General features: G+C 37.0%; 1 protein-coding gene across 3 annotated transcripts in view; it reads left to right on the top strand.

The window, feature by feature from the left end:
* USP32 (ubiquitin specific peptidase 32) overlaps positions 1-23573 on the top strand; it is a 107722-nt gene extending 84149 nt beyond the window's left edge. For all 3 annotated transcript variants that reach the window (XM_032779330.2, XM_075073948.1, XM_032779329.2), the window contains exons 18-33: positions 439-513; positions 1443-1581; positions 2753-2858; positions 3780-3953; positions 5705-5879; positions 6658-6809; positions 7600-7711; positions 8443-8654; positions 10202-10386; positions 12038-12124; positions 13647-13767; positions 16612-16803; positions 17443-17737; positions 18319-18746; positions 20516-20608; positions 21139-23573. In XM_032779330.2, coding sequence (XP_032635221.1) covers positions 439-513; positions 1443-1581; positions 2753-2858; positions 3780-3953; positions 5705-5879; positions 6658-6809; positions 7600-7711; positions 8443-8654; positions 10202-10386; positions 12038-12124; positions 13647-13767; positions 16612-16803; positions 17443-17737; positions 18319-18746; positions 20516-20608; positions 21139-21312 — 2720 coding nt within the window. In that variant the 3' untranslated portion in view covers positions 21313-23573. The remainder of the gene's footprint in view (positions 1-438; positions 514-1442; positions 1582-2752; positions 2859-3779; positions 3954-5704; positions 5880-6657; positions 6810-7599; positions 7712-8442; positions 8655-10201; positions 10387-12037; positions 12125-13646; positions 13768-16611; positions 16804-17442; positions 17738-18318; positions 18747-20515; positions 20609-21138) is intronic.
* Positions 23574-23871: the final 298 nt, after the last annotated feature.

Here is a 23871-nt window from a genome sequence, read left to right as displayed (position 1 = left end):
ACTTACTTTTGGGTAAGAATGTGGAGTTTTGTGGCTTAAAATTTGATGACTACTTGATGACTAAGTGGCCAAATTAAATCTTGTTCTCAACTTGAGGCATGGTTTTATGTCATTTCCTCCTCATGCTGATATCTAAATACATTTGAATCTATTGTCATTTTGTAATTAAAAGTTATCTTAATGTTAAAGAGAAAGATACTGAATCTGGACCTATAATCAGTCAGTCTAGTTATCTCTGCCATGTACAATATTAAGTTAATAAATCCTGAAAATTGGCTTTTACAATAGGAAAGAAATCTCAAGATTACCAATGCTGTCTTTATGTTAATAAAGTAAAAACAAAATAAACAGTTGGAAATAAATGAAATCACTTTAACTACATGATCAGCTGTCTGGAGTAGGTAAAACTAAAACTTGTTTTACTGTGTTTCTTTCTAGTTCGAAACAAAGACATGAGCTGGCCAGAGGAGATGTCATTTATAGCAAACAGTAGTAAAATAGACAGACATAAAGGTAGGTGTTCAAGTGCAGTAATGCAATTATGATAGGGAAAAAAAACTATAATATATTCTGTTTTGTGGATCCATTTTGTTTTTAACATAAATATTGCAAATAGTGGTACAGACATGTTACAACTGTTCTACTTGTTTTGTTCTGTGTTGTAGATTTAGCTCCTAAAAGTGTTGGGGTGTTGAATTCAGAGGTAATCAAGTCTTGCAACATTCAGCAAACTCTGAATACAGCTAATCTTGAAATTGGATTAACAGTTTTCGGAAAATCAGTTGCTTCCTTTTCATCTCGTTTATTATACACCTCTACCCCGATATAACACTGTCCTCGGGAGCCAAAAAATCTTATCCTGTTATAGGTGAAACCGCGTTATATCGAAGTTGCTTTGATCCACCGGAGTGCACAGCGCCCCCCCGAGCACTGCTGCTTTACCGCGTTCTATCCAAATTCATGTTATATCGGGTCACATTATATCGAGGTAGAGGTGAATAAGACTTACATATTTCTGCGTTTTACATTTTTTTTTTTTTAAGTTGAAGGAAGACTTCAGAATTATTGAACAAGAATAACACAACAAAAACTTGCAATGATATGGTAATACTACTGCAGAATAGAAAAATCATTTATTTACTGATGCAGAAACAACATGGATTACACCAATTACCAGTATCTTTTCCATGGTTTATAATAGGGCCAATTTTATCAAGTTGCCAGACACCCACAATTTCTGTTGACTTCAGTGAAAATTTAGGGCACTCAGTATCTCAGAAGTCTGTTGTCTTTACATTAACTGATATCTTGTAATAGGGACAGGGTGAAAGAGGTTGTAATCTTCTAGTGAAATCTCACTGTAGGTTAATTTGTCTTCTATTGTATTTCTTATATGTATTTAAAATATATCATGTTAAATAACTGTACCTCTTTTCCCTCAGTTCCTACTGAAAAGGGTGCCACTGGATTAAGTAATCTGGGTAATACGTGTTTCATGAATTCTAGTATCCAGTGTGTCAGTAACACACAACCTCTAACACAGTATTTCATCTCAGGAAAACATCTTTATGAACTCAACAGGTAACGCTTATGTGAGACCTTTGGCATTTAAATGTTTTAACCTTTTAAAATTCTTTTTGTCTTCAGAAGTAGGCAGCATAACTATGTCCTTTCAATCACAATATTATAAGCACTCAATTTCCCAACAGGCCAGGGGTGCCATTTAGGGAGGGCCGGGGGTAGGGGGGACCTGCCCCTCCTTGAGTTTTGTACAATATTGGGGTGAAATTTCTCAGCAGGAGAGAAAATGCTCCCGCTCCTTGCCCTGCTCCGCTTCTGTCTGCAGCTGCTGTGCTGCCCCTGCCGTGGAGCCCCTGCTGGCGGCAGTGCAGAGAACTGGGAGCCTGCCTCCTGATCTGTCGCACAGAGCCAAGTGGGGGCTGACGTCAGTGTGTCCCCCTCCCCGTGCCATTATGTACATGGGCAGGCAGAGCGCACTCTTTGCCCCAGCCCCTACCCTGCAGAGCTGGCCCCACTGTGCCAACTAGGGACTGAGTGCATGGCTGGACCTGCAACAGCAAACCCTCCACAGCAGCACACCCTTACACAGCCCCTGCCTGTACTCTGAGCCACACCCCTCCTGGCACACAGCCCCTAGCTACTCCTCTCCCCGCACCCTGAGCTGCACCCAAAGCCACACCCCTCCCAACACAGCCCCTAACTGCTCCCTGCCTGCATACAGCACCTAGCTACTCCTCTCCCCGCACCCTGAGCCACACCCCTCCCGGCACAGCTCCTAGCTACTCCCTGCCTGCACACAGCTCCTAGCTACTACTCTCCCTGCACCTTGAGCCACACCCCTCCCAGCACAGCCCCTAGCTACCCCCTACCTGCACCCTGAACAGTTTTTTCAAATTTTTGAGCTGAGCCCCCCCTTCGCTCCCTCCCGTTATAATTTTTGGTTGCACCTCTTTCCCCCATTATCTGGGGGGGGGAAAACCCTCGAGTTTTCAGGTGCCTACATAGCCCCTGGAATCACAATTAAAGTTGCACCCCCGCCTCCCAAATCTGAAATGGTACCCCAATAACAGGCACTAGATTAGACATACCCAAAAAGGGAGCCTTCTATTGCAGAATGAGATAAACCAGTACTAGGTAGCCTGAAACACTCTCCTCCACCATACTTTGTAAGCGCTCATTTTACTTTAATAAATAAATAAATAAATCAATGAATATACTTTATGAATTCTAGGACAAATCCAATAGGAATGAAAGGACATATGGCCAAGTGCTATGGGGATTTGGTTCAGGAGCTATGGAGTGGGACTCAAAAGAACATAGCTCCATTAAAGCTACGGGTAAGGATTTAATGCGCCTTATTTATAGGTAGCAAAGTGATGTGGAATACAAAAAATTTACTGTCCAAAATGGGTAAAACTGTATTTTCCTTTTCTGCTTTTTGATGTTGTCTGTTTATAATATTCTTAAACAGTTTCCTTAGTGATACTTCAGCATGTTTAATGGTCATATTTGCTCTGAACTTAACCATTAAGACATTTCTTTACCACTTAATTCTGGCTGTAGTAAATATGACCTTCAAAATTTTAGTACATTCAATAAATATACTGCCACCAGTGTTTCTGTATTGACAGTTTGAGAGAAGATTCATATTCACCCCTCTAAATTTTTCTTAGATGTGCAGCTTATAAGTGACTGTAGTGTAGGCAGTGATACCAGTAATGAATTTTACTTGCAGTCTTTGGAGAAATAGAATCGTATAAATGTAGGACTGGAAGGGAGTTTGAATATGTATTGTACCATTTGGTACCCACGTAAAGGAATTTTAATTTAGAAATCTCTTATGAAATTAAATTATAATTTAGGATGTGTCACACAAGTACATATAGATATGTCACGAATATGACACATGACGATGGTCATTGTAATACCCTTTTTGTGGGGTATGTCTGATAATCCAGTGCAGAAGCTGTAGATTCAGAACAGTCACTAATGTTTAATGGGAGTTCTGGCTTATGTGCACATCAGGCTGACAATACGGCCCTTTATTTCCCTTGATAAGAGATTAAAGACCATTCACAACTCACAATTGGCCTCGCTCCTGCCCTGGAAACTTATGTGGTCATCTTTAACACTTAAAAATGTAGTGTATTACATTGGTCACCATCATACATCTTCACTAGGTTAATTTGTTGTTATAAATAAAGGTTTCTGTGATTTATTATCAAATAACATCTTGGTTTTTACTTTTTTTTATATAGTGGACGATAGCAAAATATGCTCCAAGATTTAATGGTTTCCAGCAGCAGGACTCACAGGAACTTCTGGCTTTTCTTCTGGATGGTCTTCATGAGGATCTGAACAGAGTCCATGATAAGCCATATGTAGAACTGAAAGATAGTGATGGTCGACCCGATTGGGAGGTAGCAGCAGAGGTGTGTCTGAACTGGAAGTTATTGACAGTAGACCAGTAGAATCTGCACGGACACACAATTTTCTGACAGCACTCTAGAACCAGTGAAATAGAGATTTTTTTTTTTTAAAGCAATATTTAATCCATCTGAAATACAATAGAGGATTCCTCACAGTACTTTTAGCAAGTGGTGATAATTTTATCTGTTAGTTTCAACAAGATCTATGAAAATTTATGACCTCACTGAAGTGTGTTGCATATGAATGTTTGTCTGTAGACTCAGTAGAATAACAGGACAGTTGGACAATTTCTGAAATATTTTTCCCCCATGGCATAAAGAGTTTTACCTGCTCACCTCTGAGTGGGATTAAAAGGAAATTTGTCTTGGATGCCTGATTCTGCTATAAAAGGTTTAAAATAAATATTACATTGCAGCGTAACATTATCTAACCTTCCAAAAGTATATTTTTGTAAACAGGAATTCATTCCTAACCATGACCTTTGCTTTGGTCATATTTATTGGCTTTCACTTTCTGGAGTCTGCAATATGCCCTCAAATTTCAGATTTCATACAAGCTGAAATAGATATGAAGCCTAGCATTCTATAAAAGCCAGATTATGTTTGTGGATTTTATTGTACTTCTGGTAGCTATATGTGGTTTCTTAGTAGTTTGGTAAATACACTTTTTTTTTTGTGATTGGCTTTCTATCTTGTCAGTAAGGTTAAAAGCTACATTTTTCCATTATAATACTATTATTGTGTTTTCTTTTGTTACATACTGGATGTGTATAGCGTTTACCTCTGAACTGAACATAGGATCATATTTGGATCATTAGAAACTGTAAATGCTGTGAATAAATATTTTTGTAGGATAGATCCTTCAATTCTAGCTATTGATTCCTCAGTTAAGTGGATGCCGAGTGAAAGTTAATGACTCTCCCCTTTTTTCTTAGCTTACCAAACTTTCTTGATGTTATGTGGATACATGATGTATTATGTGCATCCGTAGAAACATAGATAAGGTTAAAAAGGATGTTTTGGACTGGATTCAAGCAGGCTTTCCGTTAATATACTATTATTATATTTCAATAAGCATAACATCTCTTAAATTGCAGTAATAGAAAAGTGACTTTGTACAAATGTCACCTTTCTGTTCAGCCAGTCTTCTCCCTTTGTGTCTGAACCTTCTCTCTTTGTCTTACACAGATTTTTACTCTTGTAGATCTGTGGAAGAGCAAGCTGGATTCTATTCTGCCTCATACCCTTAAAAAAAATTGATCAGTAAATTGATATTGCAATATATTTATTATCAGTGACAGATGTTAATAGTGGCAGAATAAACACAGCTTGATTTTTTCATATATTATGTTGTATTTGAAGGCAGCTGGAAAAAATCACTGTTACTAGTAAGCTGAGTAAATTGGACCTAAAAATTATGAAAAGAACATAAATATGGAACCTCACAATGTCATCTTAAGGAAGTCACTTTTTCAGAAGCAATGTATAACAAAACTTGAAAATATACCCAATGATTGTGCCCAGAGCTACTTAAAGAAGCTGTAGCCCAGGCTGATTGTCCTAAATCTCAAACGTTTTTCTAATGTTGAAATTACATTGTTTCCTGCTTGTTTACAACACTGGTCAAATAACTTCTAGTACCGCATGTATTAGCACCTATGTTTATAAATATCTTGGAATTTTGTAACACACTTCCCTCTGCCAAGTCCAAGCAATTGTGCTACATTTCTAACTTTTTTTGCACTTTATTTCAGGCCTGGGAAAATCATCTGAGAAGAAACAGATCAATCGTAGTGGATTTGTTTCATGGGCAATTGAGGTCCCAAGTAAAATGTAAAACATGTGGGCACATAAGTGTTCGATTTGACCCTTTTAATTTTTTATCCTTGCCTCTTCCAATGGATAGCTACATGCACTTAGAAATTACAGGTGGGTACTCGAATTTAAATCACTCTAGTCTTGCCTGTCCTAAAACATACTCATTTTCCAGCAGTGATGCAGAGCAAGTTTTCAGGGCACAGTGGTAAGAGTTCTGTCTACACTGGCACTTAGCACTAATGCAGCTGCACCCTTCTTGGAATTGAGGTAAAATATTCTAGCATAAATGTGCCCTTTTACACTACTAAAATCTATCTTATTTCAGTGGGCTTAATTTACACTAGAACAAAAAAATGATTTAGCTGTCAAATATTTATGAAGCAGTGAGCATAGTTTAGGTGCTGCTATCTGTTTTGTCTCAACTAAAAGATTTGATGTCTAAAGTGTATAAGATTCAGAATTTGAGGCCGCCTAGATGGCTTTCAGGTCAGTAGCAATTTGATTATACAGATAGTCTTTGAGAGAGTCTGCCCAGTACAGAACTGTACCAGGATCTTCAAACTTTTTACTGAAGAAAAATCATTTTTCGTGCTTGGATCTTGAGACATGAAAATAAAGACAGTGTTGTTGTTTTTTTTAAAAAAAATCCTCTTAACTGCTGCTCCCACACTTAAGCAGGTAGTGAAGGTTCTCTTGTCTAGTATTAAGATCTTCTTTTGTCTTTGAAACACTAGAAATGTGTCTGGTAGTTGATGAAAAGATCAAGTCTTAAAATGGAAGTGACAATAGCTTTTTACTAAATGAGAAATGTGACCTGTATTATTCTCACACAAACGCTGCCATTTTGCTGACTAAAGTATGTTTCTTTCTTTCTTTCTTTCTCTTAAAGTAATTAAATTAGATGGTACTACCCCTGTTCGATATGGGCTCAGACTGAACATGGATGAAAAGTATACAGGTTTAAAAAAGCAGCTAAGTGAACTTTGTGGGCTAAAACCAGAACAGATTCTTCTTGCAGAAGTACATAGCTCTAATATAAAGGTAACATGCTTTCATTGATACCAGCATCCTTTCAGTACATAGAGTAATTACTGAAGCTTGAACATCAACATACTAAAATTCCTTCATATCTCTTCAACATAAGATCTTGTCTACATGAACACTGTAGAACACTTTAGTTTAACTAAAGATGTGACTTTTAAATCAATTTAGTTTAAATGGTGTGAGTCCATGTGAATGCTTTTATTTTGGTTTAAACCAGGGTTAAATTAGAACTGGTCTAAGCTGAACCCAAATAAACCACTCTTAAACTAGACCAAACCCAGGTTATTTATACCAGTTAAACTAAAGTTATTTAAAAAGCACATTTTTAGGTAAAATGATACAACTTTTGCATTTTGACCGGGCCTAACTCAAAGACAAGCAGTGACATAATGTGTTTAAACACTACCAAATATTTTAGGGCTGAAGCCTGATGAGAAATAACCTGTGAATTCTAAATAAAACTTATATACTTTAAAGCCAAGTCTGCCATCACAAAATATTTTTCAAAACTATTTTATATTTATGGAGAGCAGGGGCTCTGGCTGGTCAATGGACCGTCAGTAGTCCACAAAGCACTTGCTGGTGGTTTGTGGAGACCTGGCAATTCCCATGGTGCTGATTCTCCCTTTCTGCAGCAAAGGATGGAAAAGGCACAGACTAGATGAAAAGCTGAAACAGACAATTTTTATTAACATTTTCAGCAAATAAAATATGCAGGATCACGGTGGAAAATACTAAATTGTATTATATTATACTATTATTCCTTGTATTCTGTTTTTCTTTTCAGAACTTTCCTCAAGACAACCAGAAAGTTCGGTTATCAGTGAGTGGGTTTTTATGTGCGTTTGAGATACCGGTCCCAGGATCCCCTACGTCAGCTTCTAGTCCTGTGCAAACAGGTAAAACAAAATTATTCATTTTCCTGTTTGTTTAAATTGACCCAAGAGTATTGATCAGATATAGATGGCAAGGCATAGGAAAAATCCAACTTTCAAATGGGGAAAGAGACAAAGCTAAAGAAAAAGCATGGTTTGGAGGAGGGGAAGAATATTTCATACACTCAATTGGATAGAATAGGAAATGTTTAAAAAAAAAAAAACAACCCGCTGTGACCAGTTCTGGTTGCTGTTGTTAATTGTGTATTTGTAATTAGATTTGGAATCAATACTGGGACGACAATATCTGTACCGTGTGTTTTATCCAAGGACTTTAGTACACTCTTTATAAACATTGATTAAACTTCACAACATGTCATAATCTTAAATTTACCCATTTTAAAAAGAGCATAACAGGGGCACAGAGAAATGATTTGCTGAAGGTCACCTAGTGAATCTTTGACAGAGCTAGGAACAGAATCTGATTCATTCTCCTGTTCTGCTTCTCAAAGACTTAATAGTTTTTGAAGTGGTATTAAGGGATAGATGTGAATGTTTGTCTGTAGTCCACGTATACTATGGTGTGTAGATTCCTGGCATTAAATAAATGACATGGGTCACTGCTATACAAGATAGCATTTAACAAGCAAGTTTGAGCAGATTGATTTGTAGCCAAAGCAGCTGAATCATAGTTCATAAATATTAATAGTGCAAGTATCATAATTCAGTAACCATGTGTTTGTACTTAAATTCAGATCTCTCCACTGGGCCATCAGCTAATGGAATGCTCAATATAATGATGAATGGGGATTTCCCCAGACCAACACTAATTCCCAATGGAATGCCAAATACTATAGTGCCATGTGGAATAGAGAATAACTTTGCCAATGGGATGATGAATGGTCATATGTCCTTGCTTTCTGGTAGTCCATTTATAGGCTACATCATTGCAGTCCACAGAAAAATGGTTAGTATATTCTGCACTAGTTACAGTGTGTAGTGTAAGCTACTTGTAAAAGGCAGTGATTTTTTTGGGTGGAGCTGTGATGAATGAAAGTATATTTGCAGCCCTAGGAAGAGAACACAACTGCTCATTTATTTGCCCCCTCACCTGTTACATAGACATACATGTGAAGTTGTAGGAGCACGTGTTATGCTTTCCTTTGAAAGTTTAGCCACAATGTCTAATGTAGGTGTTTTACTTTCCTCAGTGACTCTTAGCATATTTCCTTAGTGCTAAGACGCATTTTTGACTGTTCATTCTAGTCCAATCTATCTTGCTTTCAGGCGTCCACTCTGATCAGAAGAAATCTGATTTGAGAAGCTACTTGGAACTCTTTTCTTTCCCTTTACCTGGAGCAGCATCACCTGCTTTAAAGAACAAGTATAGAGTTAAGGCACATGGTACATTTGCTGGTCATTCTGTTAGTGTCAGCTGCTCTTTGTAAATGCATCTGTAGCCAAGTTAAACTGTAAATGTCAGGGCTGGTTGACTAAGTGCCTCAGATAACTCTGCACTCTGTATATTTTCTCAGCCTTCAGGCATTAGAAGCAGTTGACATTTACAGCCAGTGGTTTGTGGGCTACAAGGCTGCATAACTTCCATTTTCATAGTATATTTGTGTGGGGCTTTAACCGTTGTCCAAAACTACCACCATAGCCCTCATGTAAGCGTTGGTAGGAAATCTTTTAGGGAATTGGTGTAATGTTCTTTAGCAGATCCAAACTAGTTACGCAGCCCATAAAGCAAAGCAAATAGCTTGCAGAAACTCCATCAAAAGTTCATGTTTAGAGCTTTCTATTTCTAGGCATTATATTAGTGGTGGGGGTCAGCTGGCTAATACTAATTTGTTTTATCCAGGGATCTCAATATATTTTATAAACACAAATGTATTAAGCCTCAACATCTGTTACACAGGATGTATTGTTCCCGTTCTTATAGATAGGGAGAATAAGGCACAAAGGTTAAGTGACTTGTCCAAGATCACACAAAGTCCACAGAGCCCAAATCTGACTTCCTGTTGTGATTTCTAGTCAAAATACCATCTTTTTTTTCAAGGGCAGAGTTTGTGCTATGGGACGGATGACTTATATGTAGAGATGCCTCTTTACTTTTTAAATGTTACCAGTTGGTGGGGAAGGGAAAGACATAAGTAATATTAAATAGAAAATAGAAGTTTAATTTAATATAGGGTTATGATGGAAATGCTGATACAGCCTAGGAATTGCAGTCTATATGACATTTGCTACAGTAAATAAAAAGACAATGACAGAACTTCCAGACCGTAACTCAACTTTAAAAAAACCCAGTTTTTAATGCTGACTTACTAGCATGATTCAGAGATGCACAGTGATTTTATTGTAGAATTATTAGTCTCTTTCAAGATCAAACAGAGCACAGGAAAATACTGAAGTGAATGACGGGTGGAAAGAGTCAGCTTTCTAATGGTCATAATGTCAGTTAATGCGCACACAAAAATACGTTACGTTCATTCCTTTAATTTGTAAATACAGATGCGGACAGAACTATATTTCCTTTCATCTCAGAAGAATCGTCCCAGTCTCTTTGGAATGCCGTTAATTGTTCCATGTACTGTTCATACTCGGAAAAAAGACTTGTATGACGCAGTATGGATTCAGGTTTCCCGGCTTGCCAGCCCTCTCCCTCCCCAGGAAGCTAGTAACCATGCACAAGACTGGTGAGTTGGATATGCTAACCTGTGGCTTGAGATTACTCTTTACTATGGTACAGACCTCCTTATAAGGATTCAAAAGTATTAGTGCTTAGCCTTGCTTTGTCAATTTAATTGCTGACATGAGACTTTCCATAAGATGAAGATACGGTTTAATGCCCAATTAAACTCTAAATGTCAACTGTTTTAGAAACTGTTGCATATATTTTTAGCTCAAATGCATTGTCGCCTGTGGATTTCATCTGGTGGGTTATTTTTGTAGCCATGTCATCTTTATGGATTAAAAATTAAGTAATGATGTCCTTTAATAATGTTATCTATCTTATGCTTTTAGGTTTCAATTTAAGTTATTCTTACATACTGCATATTTTTTATTCATAATTGATAATTCATTATGCCGCTTGGGTGCAGGAAAATAATTCACTTTTTTTGCTCTGAGCACAGTTGATGTATTTTAAGAATTAGATACTGATGCTGTTCTTTCACTGTGTGGCAGTGATTTTAGATGGTCTGGAATGTAATTAATTGCATAAGTAGCTTATGCAGTGGATTAATTTATAGCTGAGGTAATTTAAACAAGTGAGTCTGTTTCTGTATAAGCTAGGGGCGTAAATGGATACTCTGTCAATGGCAATCCTACTCCTGGTGAAGTTAGTGGGAATTTAGCTTTTGACTTGAATCGGATGAAGGTTTGGCTTTGTGGCAAATTATTAAATGTATACAAAGAGGAATGAAACTTGAAAGAGAAAAGAGACAAGTATACAGTACTAACAGACATAAGCTTGGTTTAAATGGAATTAAATATGTCCATGCAGGGTTTTGTGTGGATTTAATTAAATAGTTCATTCTCTCTCTCTCACTCACAAACACACACACACACCCCTACTTTTAGTTGTATCTGTGCAACTGTGTGTGTAGATCTGGCCGCTAGCACATCTTCTGCTGTATCCCTTTGTTCACATCAGGGTGCTTTCTTGCTGCATTATGACTGCTAAACAAGTCTCTTACATTAAAATATTTAATTTGTTATGTTAAAGATATTTCAGATGAGATGAGTGACCATTTTCCAATTTAATGTATTCCTGTGAACCTCTGATAATCTGGACTATTACTTAATTGGCTCAATGTATCTGCTAGCATATGCGGAGAGAATTCAACTGCTATAGAGTCTTGTGTGAGATCTGTTACCTCAGCAGAATCTATAGAAGTAATTATGAATTTCCATCTCTGCAGTTTACTATCCTTGTCAGGAAATGGTCCAATAGCTTTATTTTACCTTGTGATAAAATGAGGCTTGTAGTATGATTGTGTGATTGATTGATTTGTATTGTAATTATGCCTGCTACTCTTTGGACTCCTCCCTCAAAAATATGTTGCAGGTTAATGTGACTGTCCTGCTGAGCAGACTTACAAAGCAAACATTACAGTGTGTGTATTTGGAATTTAGATGACACAGGGAGGCATCTTGTTTTGTTAAGCAGCTCTCAACGGGTTGGAATTGGCTCCCTTAAGCGATGTTCTCGTGCATCATCATGCTTGCTTACTGTATTAAACGTTCTTCCAAGCAAAAAATCAAACGTAGGGTGAATAGTATGTGGTGTATGGTAAGGAATTTGATCAATACTTATGTTTCTTGTTGTATTCTGTTCTGTTTCAGCGACGACAGCATGGGGTACCAGTATCCATTTACCCTTAGGGTAGTTCAGAAGGATGGAAATTCTTGTGCTTGGTGTCCATGGTACAGGTGAATTGCTCTTTCTAGGATTGAGCCAGGGGATAACTTAATCAGAAATCTAATTTATGATAATGGATTTTTGATAGATTTCAGGACTTCAAGAGGTAATATCAAACAAGCAGAATTTGGAATTTAATTTAACCAAAACCCCCAAGTGGCAGGCTTTTACTGCAGAATTGCTTTTATGACTTACAGAGCTGAAAGCTATTCTGACACACAAGCTTCAACATAGGAGACCAGCACCAAGTTTTCAAATATATTTTAACCCATTACATTCCTCAGGACAAGTCAATACCCAACCCCAAAAAAGAACAAGTCTATGACCACCCAAAAGCCCTTACTACTTGTCGCCAGGTTGCTTTCTCTCTGCTGCTCTGCATGGAGAAAATGTCTTTCTATTTCAAGTCTGCCCTTCCCAATGTAAATCATTGCCTCCTAGCCTGAGTAGGAATTGACAGTGACAGTAGGTGGCTCATCTTGGGGAAAGGCATGTGTGAGCTGCTGTAGAGAAGAGCCTTAGCCTATTTCTCAGTAGCCAGAAGCCTTTCCTCTTAGTCTAGAACACCCTCAAGTCCCCCAAAGCCGTCAGAAATTGACTCATCCCTATGATGTGAAACACTTGAAAATTACCAAGTGTTCTTTAAGGATTAACACTCAGCTATACCTTAGGGCCTATTCATAGTACCAATATAACTATTCACCTAAAGCTGGACTATATCGCTGTATAACCATCTTACACCCTGAAATGTTGTTGTCCTCACAAGCAATTAAATCAAATCTCTTACTGTAGGAGACAACCAAGCTAGTGTGTGGTTATATCTGTAATGCAGATGGGCCCTTAGTGAACCTGAAATTAATCATGTTGACCCTATACTGCGCAGTTCTTGGCTTACTTTGAGATCCTACCTGTGGATGACTAGTCTTCACAAGGGCCTGTAGACGTTGTACCCAGGAAAAAATGTCTGAAAAGAGAGAAAAAATAAGCCTACTTATGTTACAAGCTGTCATAGAAGAGGAAAATCTTGCCTTGATTTATAATCCGCTCTGCATCACACACACGTAAAAGTCTACACAAAATTTGGAAAGGGGAAGAGAGCCACACATGACAGATGCTAGTCGTGTTGCATAATGCACTGTTGGAAAGCATTCAGGTTTGTCTTGATTACAAAAAAAGTGTGTGTGCATTAGCTATCCTGCTGTAACATCCTAGTGAAGACAAGGCACTGTGATTTTTAACTGCCGGGTAGCTAGGCAAGGTCAGCTCTGGGTGGGGATATAGTGTTGAGTTTGCCAAGCTACCTAGTGCCCTGTCTCCACTAGGATGTTACAGAATGATCACTAATGTGCCTGGGTCATCCTACTGTAAAAACACACTTTTCTGGCGCTGGAGACAGTCTCAAACACCACAGTCATGGCCATGGTCTAAGAACAGGAAAAAGAAGAACAAAGTATCCTTCTGATTAACAGGGATCTAAGTTATTGGATAATTCATCTGTCACCATTGAGGCTAAGGTTTTTTTTATTTATTTAGATTTTGCCGTGGTTGTAAAATCGAGTGTGCAGAAGACAGGGCTTATATTGGAAATGCTTACATTGCTGTAGACTGGGATCCTACAGCCCTTCATCTCCGCTACCAGACATCACAGGAACGGGTAAAATCATTTACAAAATAAAACCAGCAGCACATCATTAGGTTGCAATATTTACTTCTATTTTATTAGCTCTGAAATATATCCCATTTTAACATCACTTTCGTGGTTGTGAGCTCTCATCATTAGTTCGTCTCAGCAGGAGCAAGATTAGAAACATATTCCCAGTATTTAGGCACTTGCATCATTGCTTTTGTGTTTCATCCTCTGCTGAGATAATGAATACAAAATCAATAATGGGAAGAGCTAACTCGAAGGTTGTCTGTAAAGGGCAATTTGTATGACGTTGGTATATCCATAGGCATTTTACTTAGCGATGAAGCTTTTGACAACAACAAAAGGTGCACATTCCCAGTGCATCCCGATACCATGACATGTGATTTAGTCTCCATAAATGCACTAAATATAGGACAACACCCACAAAAAAGAGAGGCTCCAAACCTGAAAGCACTTGGGCACAAGCTAAACCTAATGCACATGAGTAGCCTCTAGTTTATTGGGACTACTTACGTGACTAAAGATAGCATGTGTAAGTGATTTGGGGATTGTGATTCGTTTGTAAATTGTGTAACTTGTGCCCTCATGGGTAACTTCTTAAGCAAAAAAACTCCCAAAACCCAAGATGTCATGCTCAGTTTGTACATTAAAAGAATGTGTTGTTACCTGTCTATGCGTAGTTTAAATAAACATTTTACAAATAGAACGTGGCTGACAATTTTTGAAATTTTAATCCTAAATAAATTTAAAATATGACTTTTTGGTTGTAATCTTTTGAAAACAGTCCCTTTGAGTGATCGCTATACATTCCTACTCATGGGATGCACCCCTGGTGCAGCTTTGAGTGGAACATGTCACAGCAGTGCCTGTAGGAATTGTCTCCCACGCCTACTATGCTAAGAAACAAGGGGTGGCAATAATTTTTTTAAAAAAACCATAGCTTTACAGGTGGATGACCAGGTCAAAAATAAGGAAGGCAGAAATCTGGTACTTAGAGGCTCCAAGCTGTGTAAAGAAGTTACGATTGGCAGAATCTACACGAAAAACCAAGGTCAGGCCAAAACTTTTTGCAGATTATATCCAGAATGTGAGGTTTAGGCCGAGTGAGACTAAATTGGGAGGAGATTTTAACTGCATAACAATACTCCTGTATTGATGAATAAAGATGGTAACTTAGGGAAAGATAGAAGTTCAACTGTGCACCTCAAGACTTAAAGGGTATCTGCCAGACATATGGAGAGTTAAACTCTGCTGGCAAAGACTGACTTCCTTACCCTTGATCCCTACGCACATGTGTAGACTGGTTGTTTTACTGTCAGCCAGTATTACAAGGAGCAGTTGATGCCTCTGTAGGCATCATGTAATGGTTCAACCATGGTCCAATGGATGTCAGTCTGAGTCTCCAGTAACATGTGGAGTTCAACAGGAGACCATGCCCACTTTAAAGGATGCAGTATGAGTGAACATAGTGTAGGAAACAATAATATAGTACTTTAAATTGAATAGTAGAGATAAATTGTCTCTAGAGAGAATCTCTGGAAAGTAACCCAAGTGGTGTTAGAAGGTAGCTAATAAGCTTAGCTTCAAGTATGAGTAAATTCTAGAGGATAGACTAAAAAGAATTGCATCTAAATAATGGACCTTTGGAGCTATTTGCACATCTCATTACTTTGAGAGGGAAAATGAATAGCCTATTAACAGAAAAGATGGGAAAAGCCATTACGTACATACTACAATAAAATAACTGTATTTCCTAAGGTTGTCCTGTTTTTTGATGGCTACCATCAAATTGCCATGGATCTCAGTTTGCCTCAATTTGCCTATATGTAGACTGAACGCGTAATACTTGTTGTATCTTATGTGAGTGTCTGAGGCTTAATTAACATTTGTAAAGGATTTTTTCAGATCCTCGGATGAAAGGCACTATATGCTCCTTATATTTACTTCCTTCCCTCACAATAGAAATGGAGGAATCAGACAAAAATAGGACGGTCTTTGAAAAATTCTATAGTAACATCTCTCTACCTAATAATCTTAAAGAGGAGACATAGAACTAGTTAAAATAAATAACTCGTCTAAATTTCACAATGGTTACCAAAGCGTGGGCTTTTTTTTTAAAAAAAAGTCACTGCTTGAAGAAATTCTTTGTAAAATAAAGCATTTGAAAACAGTCAAGCCCCAGGCCCTGCTTTTTTCGTTTTTATAAAAAAAAACTTGACTTCTTTAGCCACTTCCTTCCTCCATCTGACACCTTTCATGATCTGAAGTGGAGAAACTTGCTACCCTCTGTATTGCAGTCATACCTAAGCCCCTGAAAGATTTATGTTCCTAAGCTTCACATTAAGGTGGCAGACATGTGACTTAATCACTTAAAATTGTTTTTGAAGTTCCTTGCAAACAAGTTAAATAAGTTACTCCCCAATAAGTTTGCAAGGTACTTCTAAGAATCCTCTACATGAATCTGATGTACTTGATATGTTTTTGAGGTACAGTAAAACCTCAAAGTTACGAACATCTTGGGAATGGAGGCTGTTCGTAACTCTGAAATGTTCGTAACTGAACAACACATTATGGTGGTTGTTTCAAAAATTTACAACTGAACGTTAACTTCATACAGCTTTGAAACTTTAGTATGCAGAAGAAAAATGCTGCTTTCCCTTTTTGTAGTTTAACACAGTACTGTACTGTATTTGCTTTTTTTACATCTCTATTGCTACCTGCTTGTGTACTTCGGGTTCGAAATGAAGTGTGTGGTTGACTGAGCAGTTCGTAACTCTGGTGTTCATAACTCTGAAGGTATTAGGAACGTTGCCAAGATACAAAGTTCATCTTATCTGGTAACCTCTTTAGATTGTAGAAGAGCACGAAAGTGTTGAACAAAGCCGCCGGGCTCAGGCGGAGCCCATCAATCTGGATAGCTGTCTAAGAGCTTTTACCAGTGAGGAGGAGCTGGGAGAAGATGAGATGTATTACTGTTCCAAGTGCAAGACTCATTGCCTGGCCACTAAAAAACTGGACCTTTGGAGGCTTCCCCCTATTTTGGTACAACTTTCAGTCATTTCTTTTTCTTTTGGGCAACAGTTAAAAATGTACACTCATCACAAGAGTTTGGATTGCTGGATACGTCTTCCTATTTTAACAGAATAAGGAAGGTTTAGATCTACCTGTGTTCCCTTTTGTCTCAATTGAATCATGGCTATCGTAGGTGACCCAATGTGAACTTGCTACACATGTTATCAGTTTTATGTAATGTAAATGGAAGATGCTGTAACTTTGCTTAAATGTGTTGTTCTGCTGCAGCAAAGGATTGAAATGTCCATTGCATTTATTGCAGTGCTATTGGTTCTGTTACCTTTATGGAACACAGCTTTGTTCTCTTCTTTAAATTATGCAACATCTACATTTGCTGCCTTTAAATTTATAAGTTTTTTCCAAAGAACACAAAGTATGCTTTACTATTTATTTATTTATTTACTAAAGCTTTATCTCCTACCTACTGTTGGTTGGTAGATGTTGCCTCTGTAGACCCAGATATCACACACATTGTACAATTCAAATTGATTTGTGTTCTAATCTTATAGTATGTATATCTCTGGAAGGATAAAACAAACATTTAAATTACTTGATTAGGTCATTGTGATATAACTATCACCTTGTTTTCTTTAATGTGTTTCACCCTAGATAATTCACCTGAAACGATTTCAGTTTGTAAATGGTCGCTGGATAAAATCTCAGAAAATTGTTAAATTTCCTCGTGAAAATTTTGACCCAAGTGCCTTTCTGGTACAAAGGGATCCAAGTCATTGTCAACGAAAGCAACTAACTCCCCAGGTTGATGACCTTTCTGAGCCACGGATTCTGCAAGGGGAGCCTAAAAAAACAGATCTCCAAAATACTTATACATCAGGTGAAGGGGATGTGCTGAACAGGAGTCCATCCTCATTTAACACTAGTAGCATCTTGAATAATATCAAAGGTAGGGAATAAATAGAGGAAACCAGTCTCTCTATAAATTGCAGTGTAGAAATTAGTGATTATTGACCTATAGCAAGAAGTATAGTAGTTCTTCTTCAAAATCATCTTTACTCTGGAACTTATAAAATACAAGCCAGTTGAAATGTGTACTCATTGTAAAAGAAAAATTATTTTAGTTTTATTGATTCAGAATTAAATTTATTCTGAAACATTGATTTCTGCCTCTGTTTTCCATTGTAAGCCTATTACAGCAGTCATTAATAAGAAGTTGAATTATTCAGTGTTGGTATATATTGGCATTTCAATTTTCTGTGGCTTGAAGTTTTCAACTGCTATATGTGCCATTGTAGATTTGGGGGGTGGGGGAGTAAGTAAGCAAGATCTGCCAGCTAATCCATGTAAAATTAATAGTCTCAATCTGAGTTCTAACTATAAAGTATGAATTGGTTGCTAAAAAGAAAAAGTTATCCATCCCAAAAGTTTAGTTCGTTAGTGTCTCTGGTTATTGGAAGAAATCTTGTATTGGAAAATCTAGGCTTTCAGCTTGCTTACTTAGAAGGTTTTAACTTCTTTCTTTTACAGCATCTCCATCACCAGGGAGGAAAAGTGGAACCAGCTGTCCTTCAAGTAAAAACAGTAGCCCAAATAGCAGCCCCAGGACTTTAGGAAAAGGTAAAGGGCGGCTGCGGCTACCACAGATAGGTAAAAACAAACTATCAAATAGCAAAGAAAATTTGGATGCACGTAAGGAGAATGGTACTGACCAGGACCAGAAACTTACTTCTGACCAAGGAGATGCCATTAGCAAAGGACACGTTTTGGGTGGTAGCCAGAGTGAATTATTCATTTTTCAGGATGAGATGACTTTAGCCAATGGATACATTTGTGAGCAGAATGCATATAGTAATGGCAGTATCAATGGTGTGACTGATAACCACAGTGAGGAGGATAGTACAGATGACCAAAGAGAAGTCTGTTTTAACCCTATTTACAATCTATATGCAATTTCGGTAAGTTGACATTTTATATAAGTAAAATATGCATAAACTGCAATTTTGTTGTTAAATTTGGAATTTCACATGCAATATTCACGAAGGAAACATTTGTCATTGAGAAGAATAAAAAAAAGGAGAATTAAATGGAGTTATCCTCAGTAAATTCAGTTTACCATAAAGCTGAATATAACTGAAAAGTTAATCTCTGCACAGCGCTTTTCTGCTTCAATATTTCAATCAGTCATAGAGTTTAAAGCCAGAGGGGGATCGCCAGATCATCAGGTCTGACCTGATGTATTACAGGGCCACCATTATCTTCACACTACATCCAACAATTGAAATTGTGTGCCACAGGCAGAGAATAGGTGCATCAATGCCTGAAGCCCCTGCAATGGCAGGGAACTGATTGTGAGATATATCCAGATAATCCTGGCAAGCAACCTTTATTCCACACTACAGAGAAAAACAAAGTCACTGCCAACGTGGCCTGGGAGAAAATTATTTCCAATTCCCCCCACATACAGTGATGAGTTAGACCAGGGCTAGGCAACCTATGGCACGTGTGCTGAAAGCAGCTTGTGAGCTGATTTTCAGTGACACTCACATTGACAGGGTCCTGGCCACCAGTCTGGGAGGCTCTGCATTTTAATTTAATTTTAAATGAAGCTTCTTAAACATTTTAAAAACCTTATTTACTTTACATACAACAATAGTTTAGTTATATGTTAGACTTATAGAAAGAGACCTTCTAAAAAGGTTAAAATGTATTAGTGGCACACAAAACCTTTAATTAGAGTGAATAAATGAAGACTCGGCACACCATTTCTGAAAGGTTGCCGACCCCTGAGTTAGACCCTGAGCATGTGAGCTTTTCCAAACCCAGATATTCAAAAATATATGAAATACAGCACAGTCCATAAGAAGTTAGGATTGGAAGAGACTTTTCAGGTTACCTATTCCTACTTCCTTTGTCAAATAAGATCTTTGTTTGCTCTGATTCCACTGGGAACGTTTCTAACGTTTTTTGAAGATTTTTAATGATGGGGACTCAGCTCCTTCCTTAAGTATATTCTATTTCATAATTTTTCATATTGTTAAATGTATCCTTATATCTAAGCTGACTGTTAGGGAAGTGGAAGTGATGTGGTGAGAGCAACAGGCAAGGAAAATAGTCTTTGCAGCAGTGTTTTAAACATGCTGAAGCAGAGAGATGTAGGCACCTGGGAGGCCAAAGAAGAGTGCTTGCAGTAAAGCAAGGGACAGGATGTGAAAAGTGTAGGGGTTTTTTTTATCTTTGGTGACAAATTAAGAATCCAACTTATTTGATATTGTAGAAGATAACGAAATGGTAATACATGGATATGGGAAAGAGTTAGATGCTTTCAAGGATAAAAGTGATGGGGGAAATGGTGGAATCTAAGGTTTTCTAATGGAGAAAGATGAATGCAGGAAAAGGGTGTGAGGGAGAAATTTAATTGAGTTTGGCCAGATTGAGTTGGAACTGCCAGAAGATCATCCATGACGTACCTTTTATCGCCTTGAATAATGCAATCGGTTTGTCCTACTTAGATTGTAGCTAGAAACCGCTCTAGATTCCATTGACACCTAAGGAAAGAGCTTTGACCAACCAGAGCCTAAAACATGGAATCATTCAGTAGATGAGCATTTTAGGATCTGTTGATTTCAAGGGATGTCTTGAACCATTGCGACTCAATGACAGAAGGCAGATTGGTTTCAATCTCAGTGAATGATATATTTTTAATACAAAACAAATCTTTTTTTAGTGCCATTCAGGAATTATGGGAGGAGGTCATTATGTCACTTATGCCAAAAACCCAAATAACAAGTGGTACTGTTACAATGACAGCAGCTGTAAGGTAAATGTTTCATTTTCATGAAAGCTTAGTTTTGTGGGGCTGAAACCCAATGTTATGTGAACTGTTTGTTTAGAAATATGAATAGTTTGAAAATTAGTAACTTATGAACATTGAAAATGATGCCCTGAAATTGTACTTGGAAAGCTTTTAATATTAAAAGTTGAATATATGCTGCTAACAGAGTAAGGAAACATATTTGATTTTGAGCCAAAATGGAAAAGTAACCCAATAACAATCTAGACAAAATAAATTGTCATTTGTACTAGATGTTTTGAATTGAAGCTACTGGATAATTGTGGTTTAAATATTTTTTAAGTAGTTGCATTTATTACTATAAAAGTGAACTCATTTTCAAGTAAATAATTTAGCCTGATTAATAAAATAAGGTAGATTGAGAAAATGTGACTATTCTTGTTCTAACTGTCCGTTTAAAATGATTGTTTCTACAGTAAATGCATGTATTTAAATTCACTGATGGTAGCACAATGGTACAACTGCAAATTTTAATAAATGTTTGTTCTGCTTTACAGGAATTACATCCTGATGAAATTGACACCGACTCTGCCTACATTCTTTTCTACGAGCAGCAGGGGGTAGACTATGCACAGTTTCTGCCAAAGATAGATGGCAAAAAGATGGCAGACACAAGCAGCATGGATGAAGATTTTGAGTCTGATTATAAAAAGTACTGTGTTTTACAGTAAACAAGTGATCTTCCATGGACCGTTTGAGAGCATGCAGGATGAAACTTACGTTTGGCTACAGTGTTATTGAAGTGAAGGAGCTAAATGTCATTTGTTGTATCCTGTGGTCAGAAAGCACAAAAAGAAACATCTAATTAGCTAGCAGTTAACATAAACATTGTTTTTGTTCTAATATCTCACTACATGCTCTAAACAATTCTGATGTTAGACATCAGATTAAAACTGCCATTGGCCTTTAAATAAAATGGTTTGATGAAAGCCAACGAGGACCAAATAAGAGCTAAATGAAATAGTCCAAATAAGAGCTAAACAGAGTAGTGTAGAGTTTACCAGTTATTCTAACAATCCTAAGGTTCTCCTTAGATTCAAGATGATGGAAAAAAATTGTAGTGTTGTCTGTTGACAACATGATATTGCTACCTCCTTTTTCCTGAAGTTTCATCCCATTTTATTGGCAAGACAGGGAAAGCAAGAAAATGAAAAGTGCACAAAGGTTACAGAATAGTTATGGAATGTTTCCATTTTTGCCACTATTTGTGTGTATTGTTTCTTTCAATATGTTGGGAGCACGACCAAATCATCATTTGAGAGCAGATTGATTTCTGCACTTGAATGGTTTATTATAATTTGTTTTCTCCACGTGTTGTTTGTGCAAATCAGCAAGTTTCAGGAGTGGCTATCTGGCCTGAGAAATCTTATCTTTTAGACATTGAAAAGTCTCCAAAAAAAAAAAAACCCAGAGAGACTGTTCAGGCTGGAGGGAATACCTGTGGTTATATGCATTATGTCTGAATGTGCACTTTGCACAAAGTGCTCCCAACTCATGGAAGGAAAGATGTGATGTTTCATTACTAGTGTTGCTTTTAAATTTTGCACTTTTAAAAAAATTCATACAATTACAATTCAGAAGCATTGTTTATTTTTGTTGCTGTAAGGGCCCTGGAGTGAATGGGTGTCACTATTCTCTACTGTTTCTTTTAAAACATGTCAGAAAAGATGATTGTCAGATAGTTATGTTAAGAGGCAAGAAGGATTTTTGTTCATTTCTTAATTTAAACTGGATTTGGTTTTGTAATTGGTTTGCATTTTCAGATTTTCTTACTGTAACAGGCTAGGCATTAATTTGCAGGGGTTTTGAAAAAAACCTCACTTTTTAACAGCATTAATCAACAAATTTGCTACTACTTGGCATTCATTTTATTACTCACCGGCTAGATTCTGCTTTCCTTGCCCATCCAAAACCCCCTTTTAATTCAGTGGGTCTTTGGCTTGAGCAAGGAATTGGAGGATTGGGGCTTGTTCAAGACTGGAAAAAATATTATTTATGAGTAGGCATTTCTTTTAGTATTTTAGCCAGGTTAAATTGTTAGCAGATCTGAATCGAGGTAAATGTTTTTCACTCTTTTTTTCAGCCTTTTCTTCAACTAAGCCCCAGCAAATTAGTGATTTTATCATTCATTTCCTTAAGCATCCCTCTTTAGACTTGGCATAATTACTGATGAAATTTACATTCACATTCTAGACCTGTAAAATTAGTTAATATTCAACCCCCTTTCAGTGTGTTCTACAACAATGCCAAATCAACTGGTAAGTATCTACTTTTCAGAAAGGGGCTGTTTTTATCCATTTAAGAAACTATATAAACTTGATCATGCTGTCTTTACTCAGGCAAAACCCCCACAATCTTAAATGGAAGTTGTACTTCTGTAAGGAATGATCAGTTTCAAAGTAAGTATTGTCTTTGACCTAAGGTATCAATCCCTATTCTGTGTGTTCTTTTAACCTTTAGAGTGATCTAAACAGTGAGGTGGAAGAAAAGCAAATGTTATGAATTTTGGAATTTTTCATTTTGGGATTTTGTGATCACATTTGTCTATATCTCCCTAGCCAAACTCCATGAAAATTGAAAGATTTTCAGATTATTTACTTTAACAGATTTTATTTAAGCAGGTAGCACAATCTACTAATGTTGTTTGATCTTTTGTGTTTGTTACATTTGTTATAATTTTTTTTAATTAAATTAATTCATGAATTAGCAGGAAATTTATTAAGTTAACTACTTTCACTTTGTAAATTATTGTATAAAACTTATTGACAATGCACTGACTTTAGAAAGATGTTAATGTACATAAATACCCTGTAAATAAAAGTGTTGATGTATTGGAATATGAGCTGTATAAAAAAATATCAGTAATTGTATATGGAGTGAACGCGTTTATCTGTAACTATATTATTCAGACAAATTAAATACTGTGGATGCAGCTCAAGTGTCATAATTTCTTTGTGTCAAAGTTAATTTTTAATGCAAGTTTATTTTTTCTACTCTGAAGTTTCAATACTTTTTTTTCAAAGCGTTTCTATATGTTTTTGGACCCAAAGGATTGAATGGAATGAGTAGGTATGTTATAATTTCTTTGCAGTATTGTTAATGCACCTGTTAAAATGAGGTAAAAAAATTTCTCTACGTTTATTTTTAACTATTGCTTTTAATTACTTAGGATTATTTTAATTTGACAGTGTTCCTTTTGTTTTCTGAATGTGTTAGGTTAACCATATTTT

The sequence above is a fragment of the Chelonoidis abingdonii genome, chromosome 20 (genome assembly GCF_003597395.2).
Source record: "Chelonoidis abingdonii isolate Lonesome George chromosome 20, CheloAbing_2.0, whole genome shotgun sequence".
Classification (NCBI taxonomy): Eukaryota; Metazoa; Chordata; order Testudines; family Testudinidae; genus Chelonoidis; species Chelonoidis abingdonii.
Note: the sequence above shows the minus strand (reverse complement) of the source record. Positions and strands in the feature narration are given on the sequence as shown.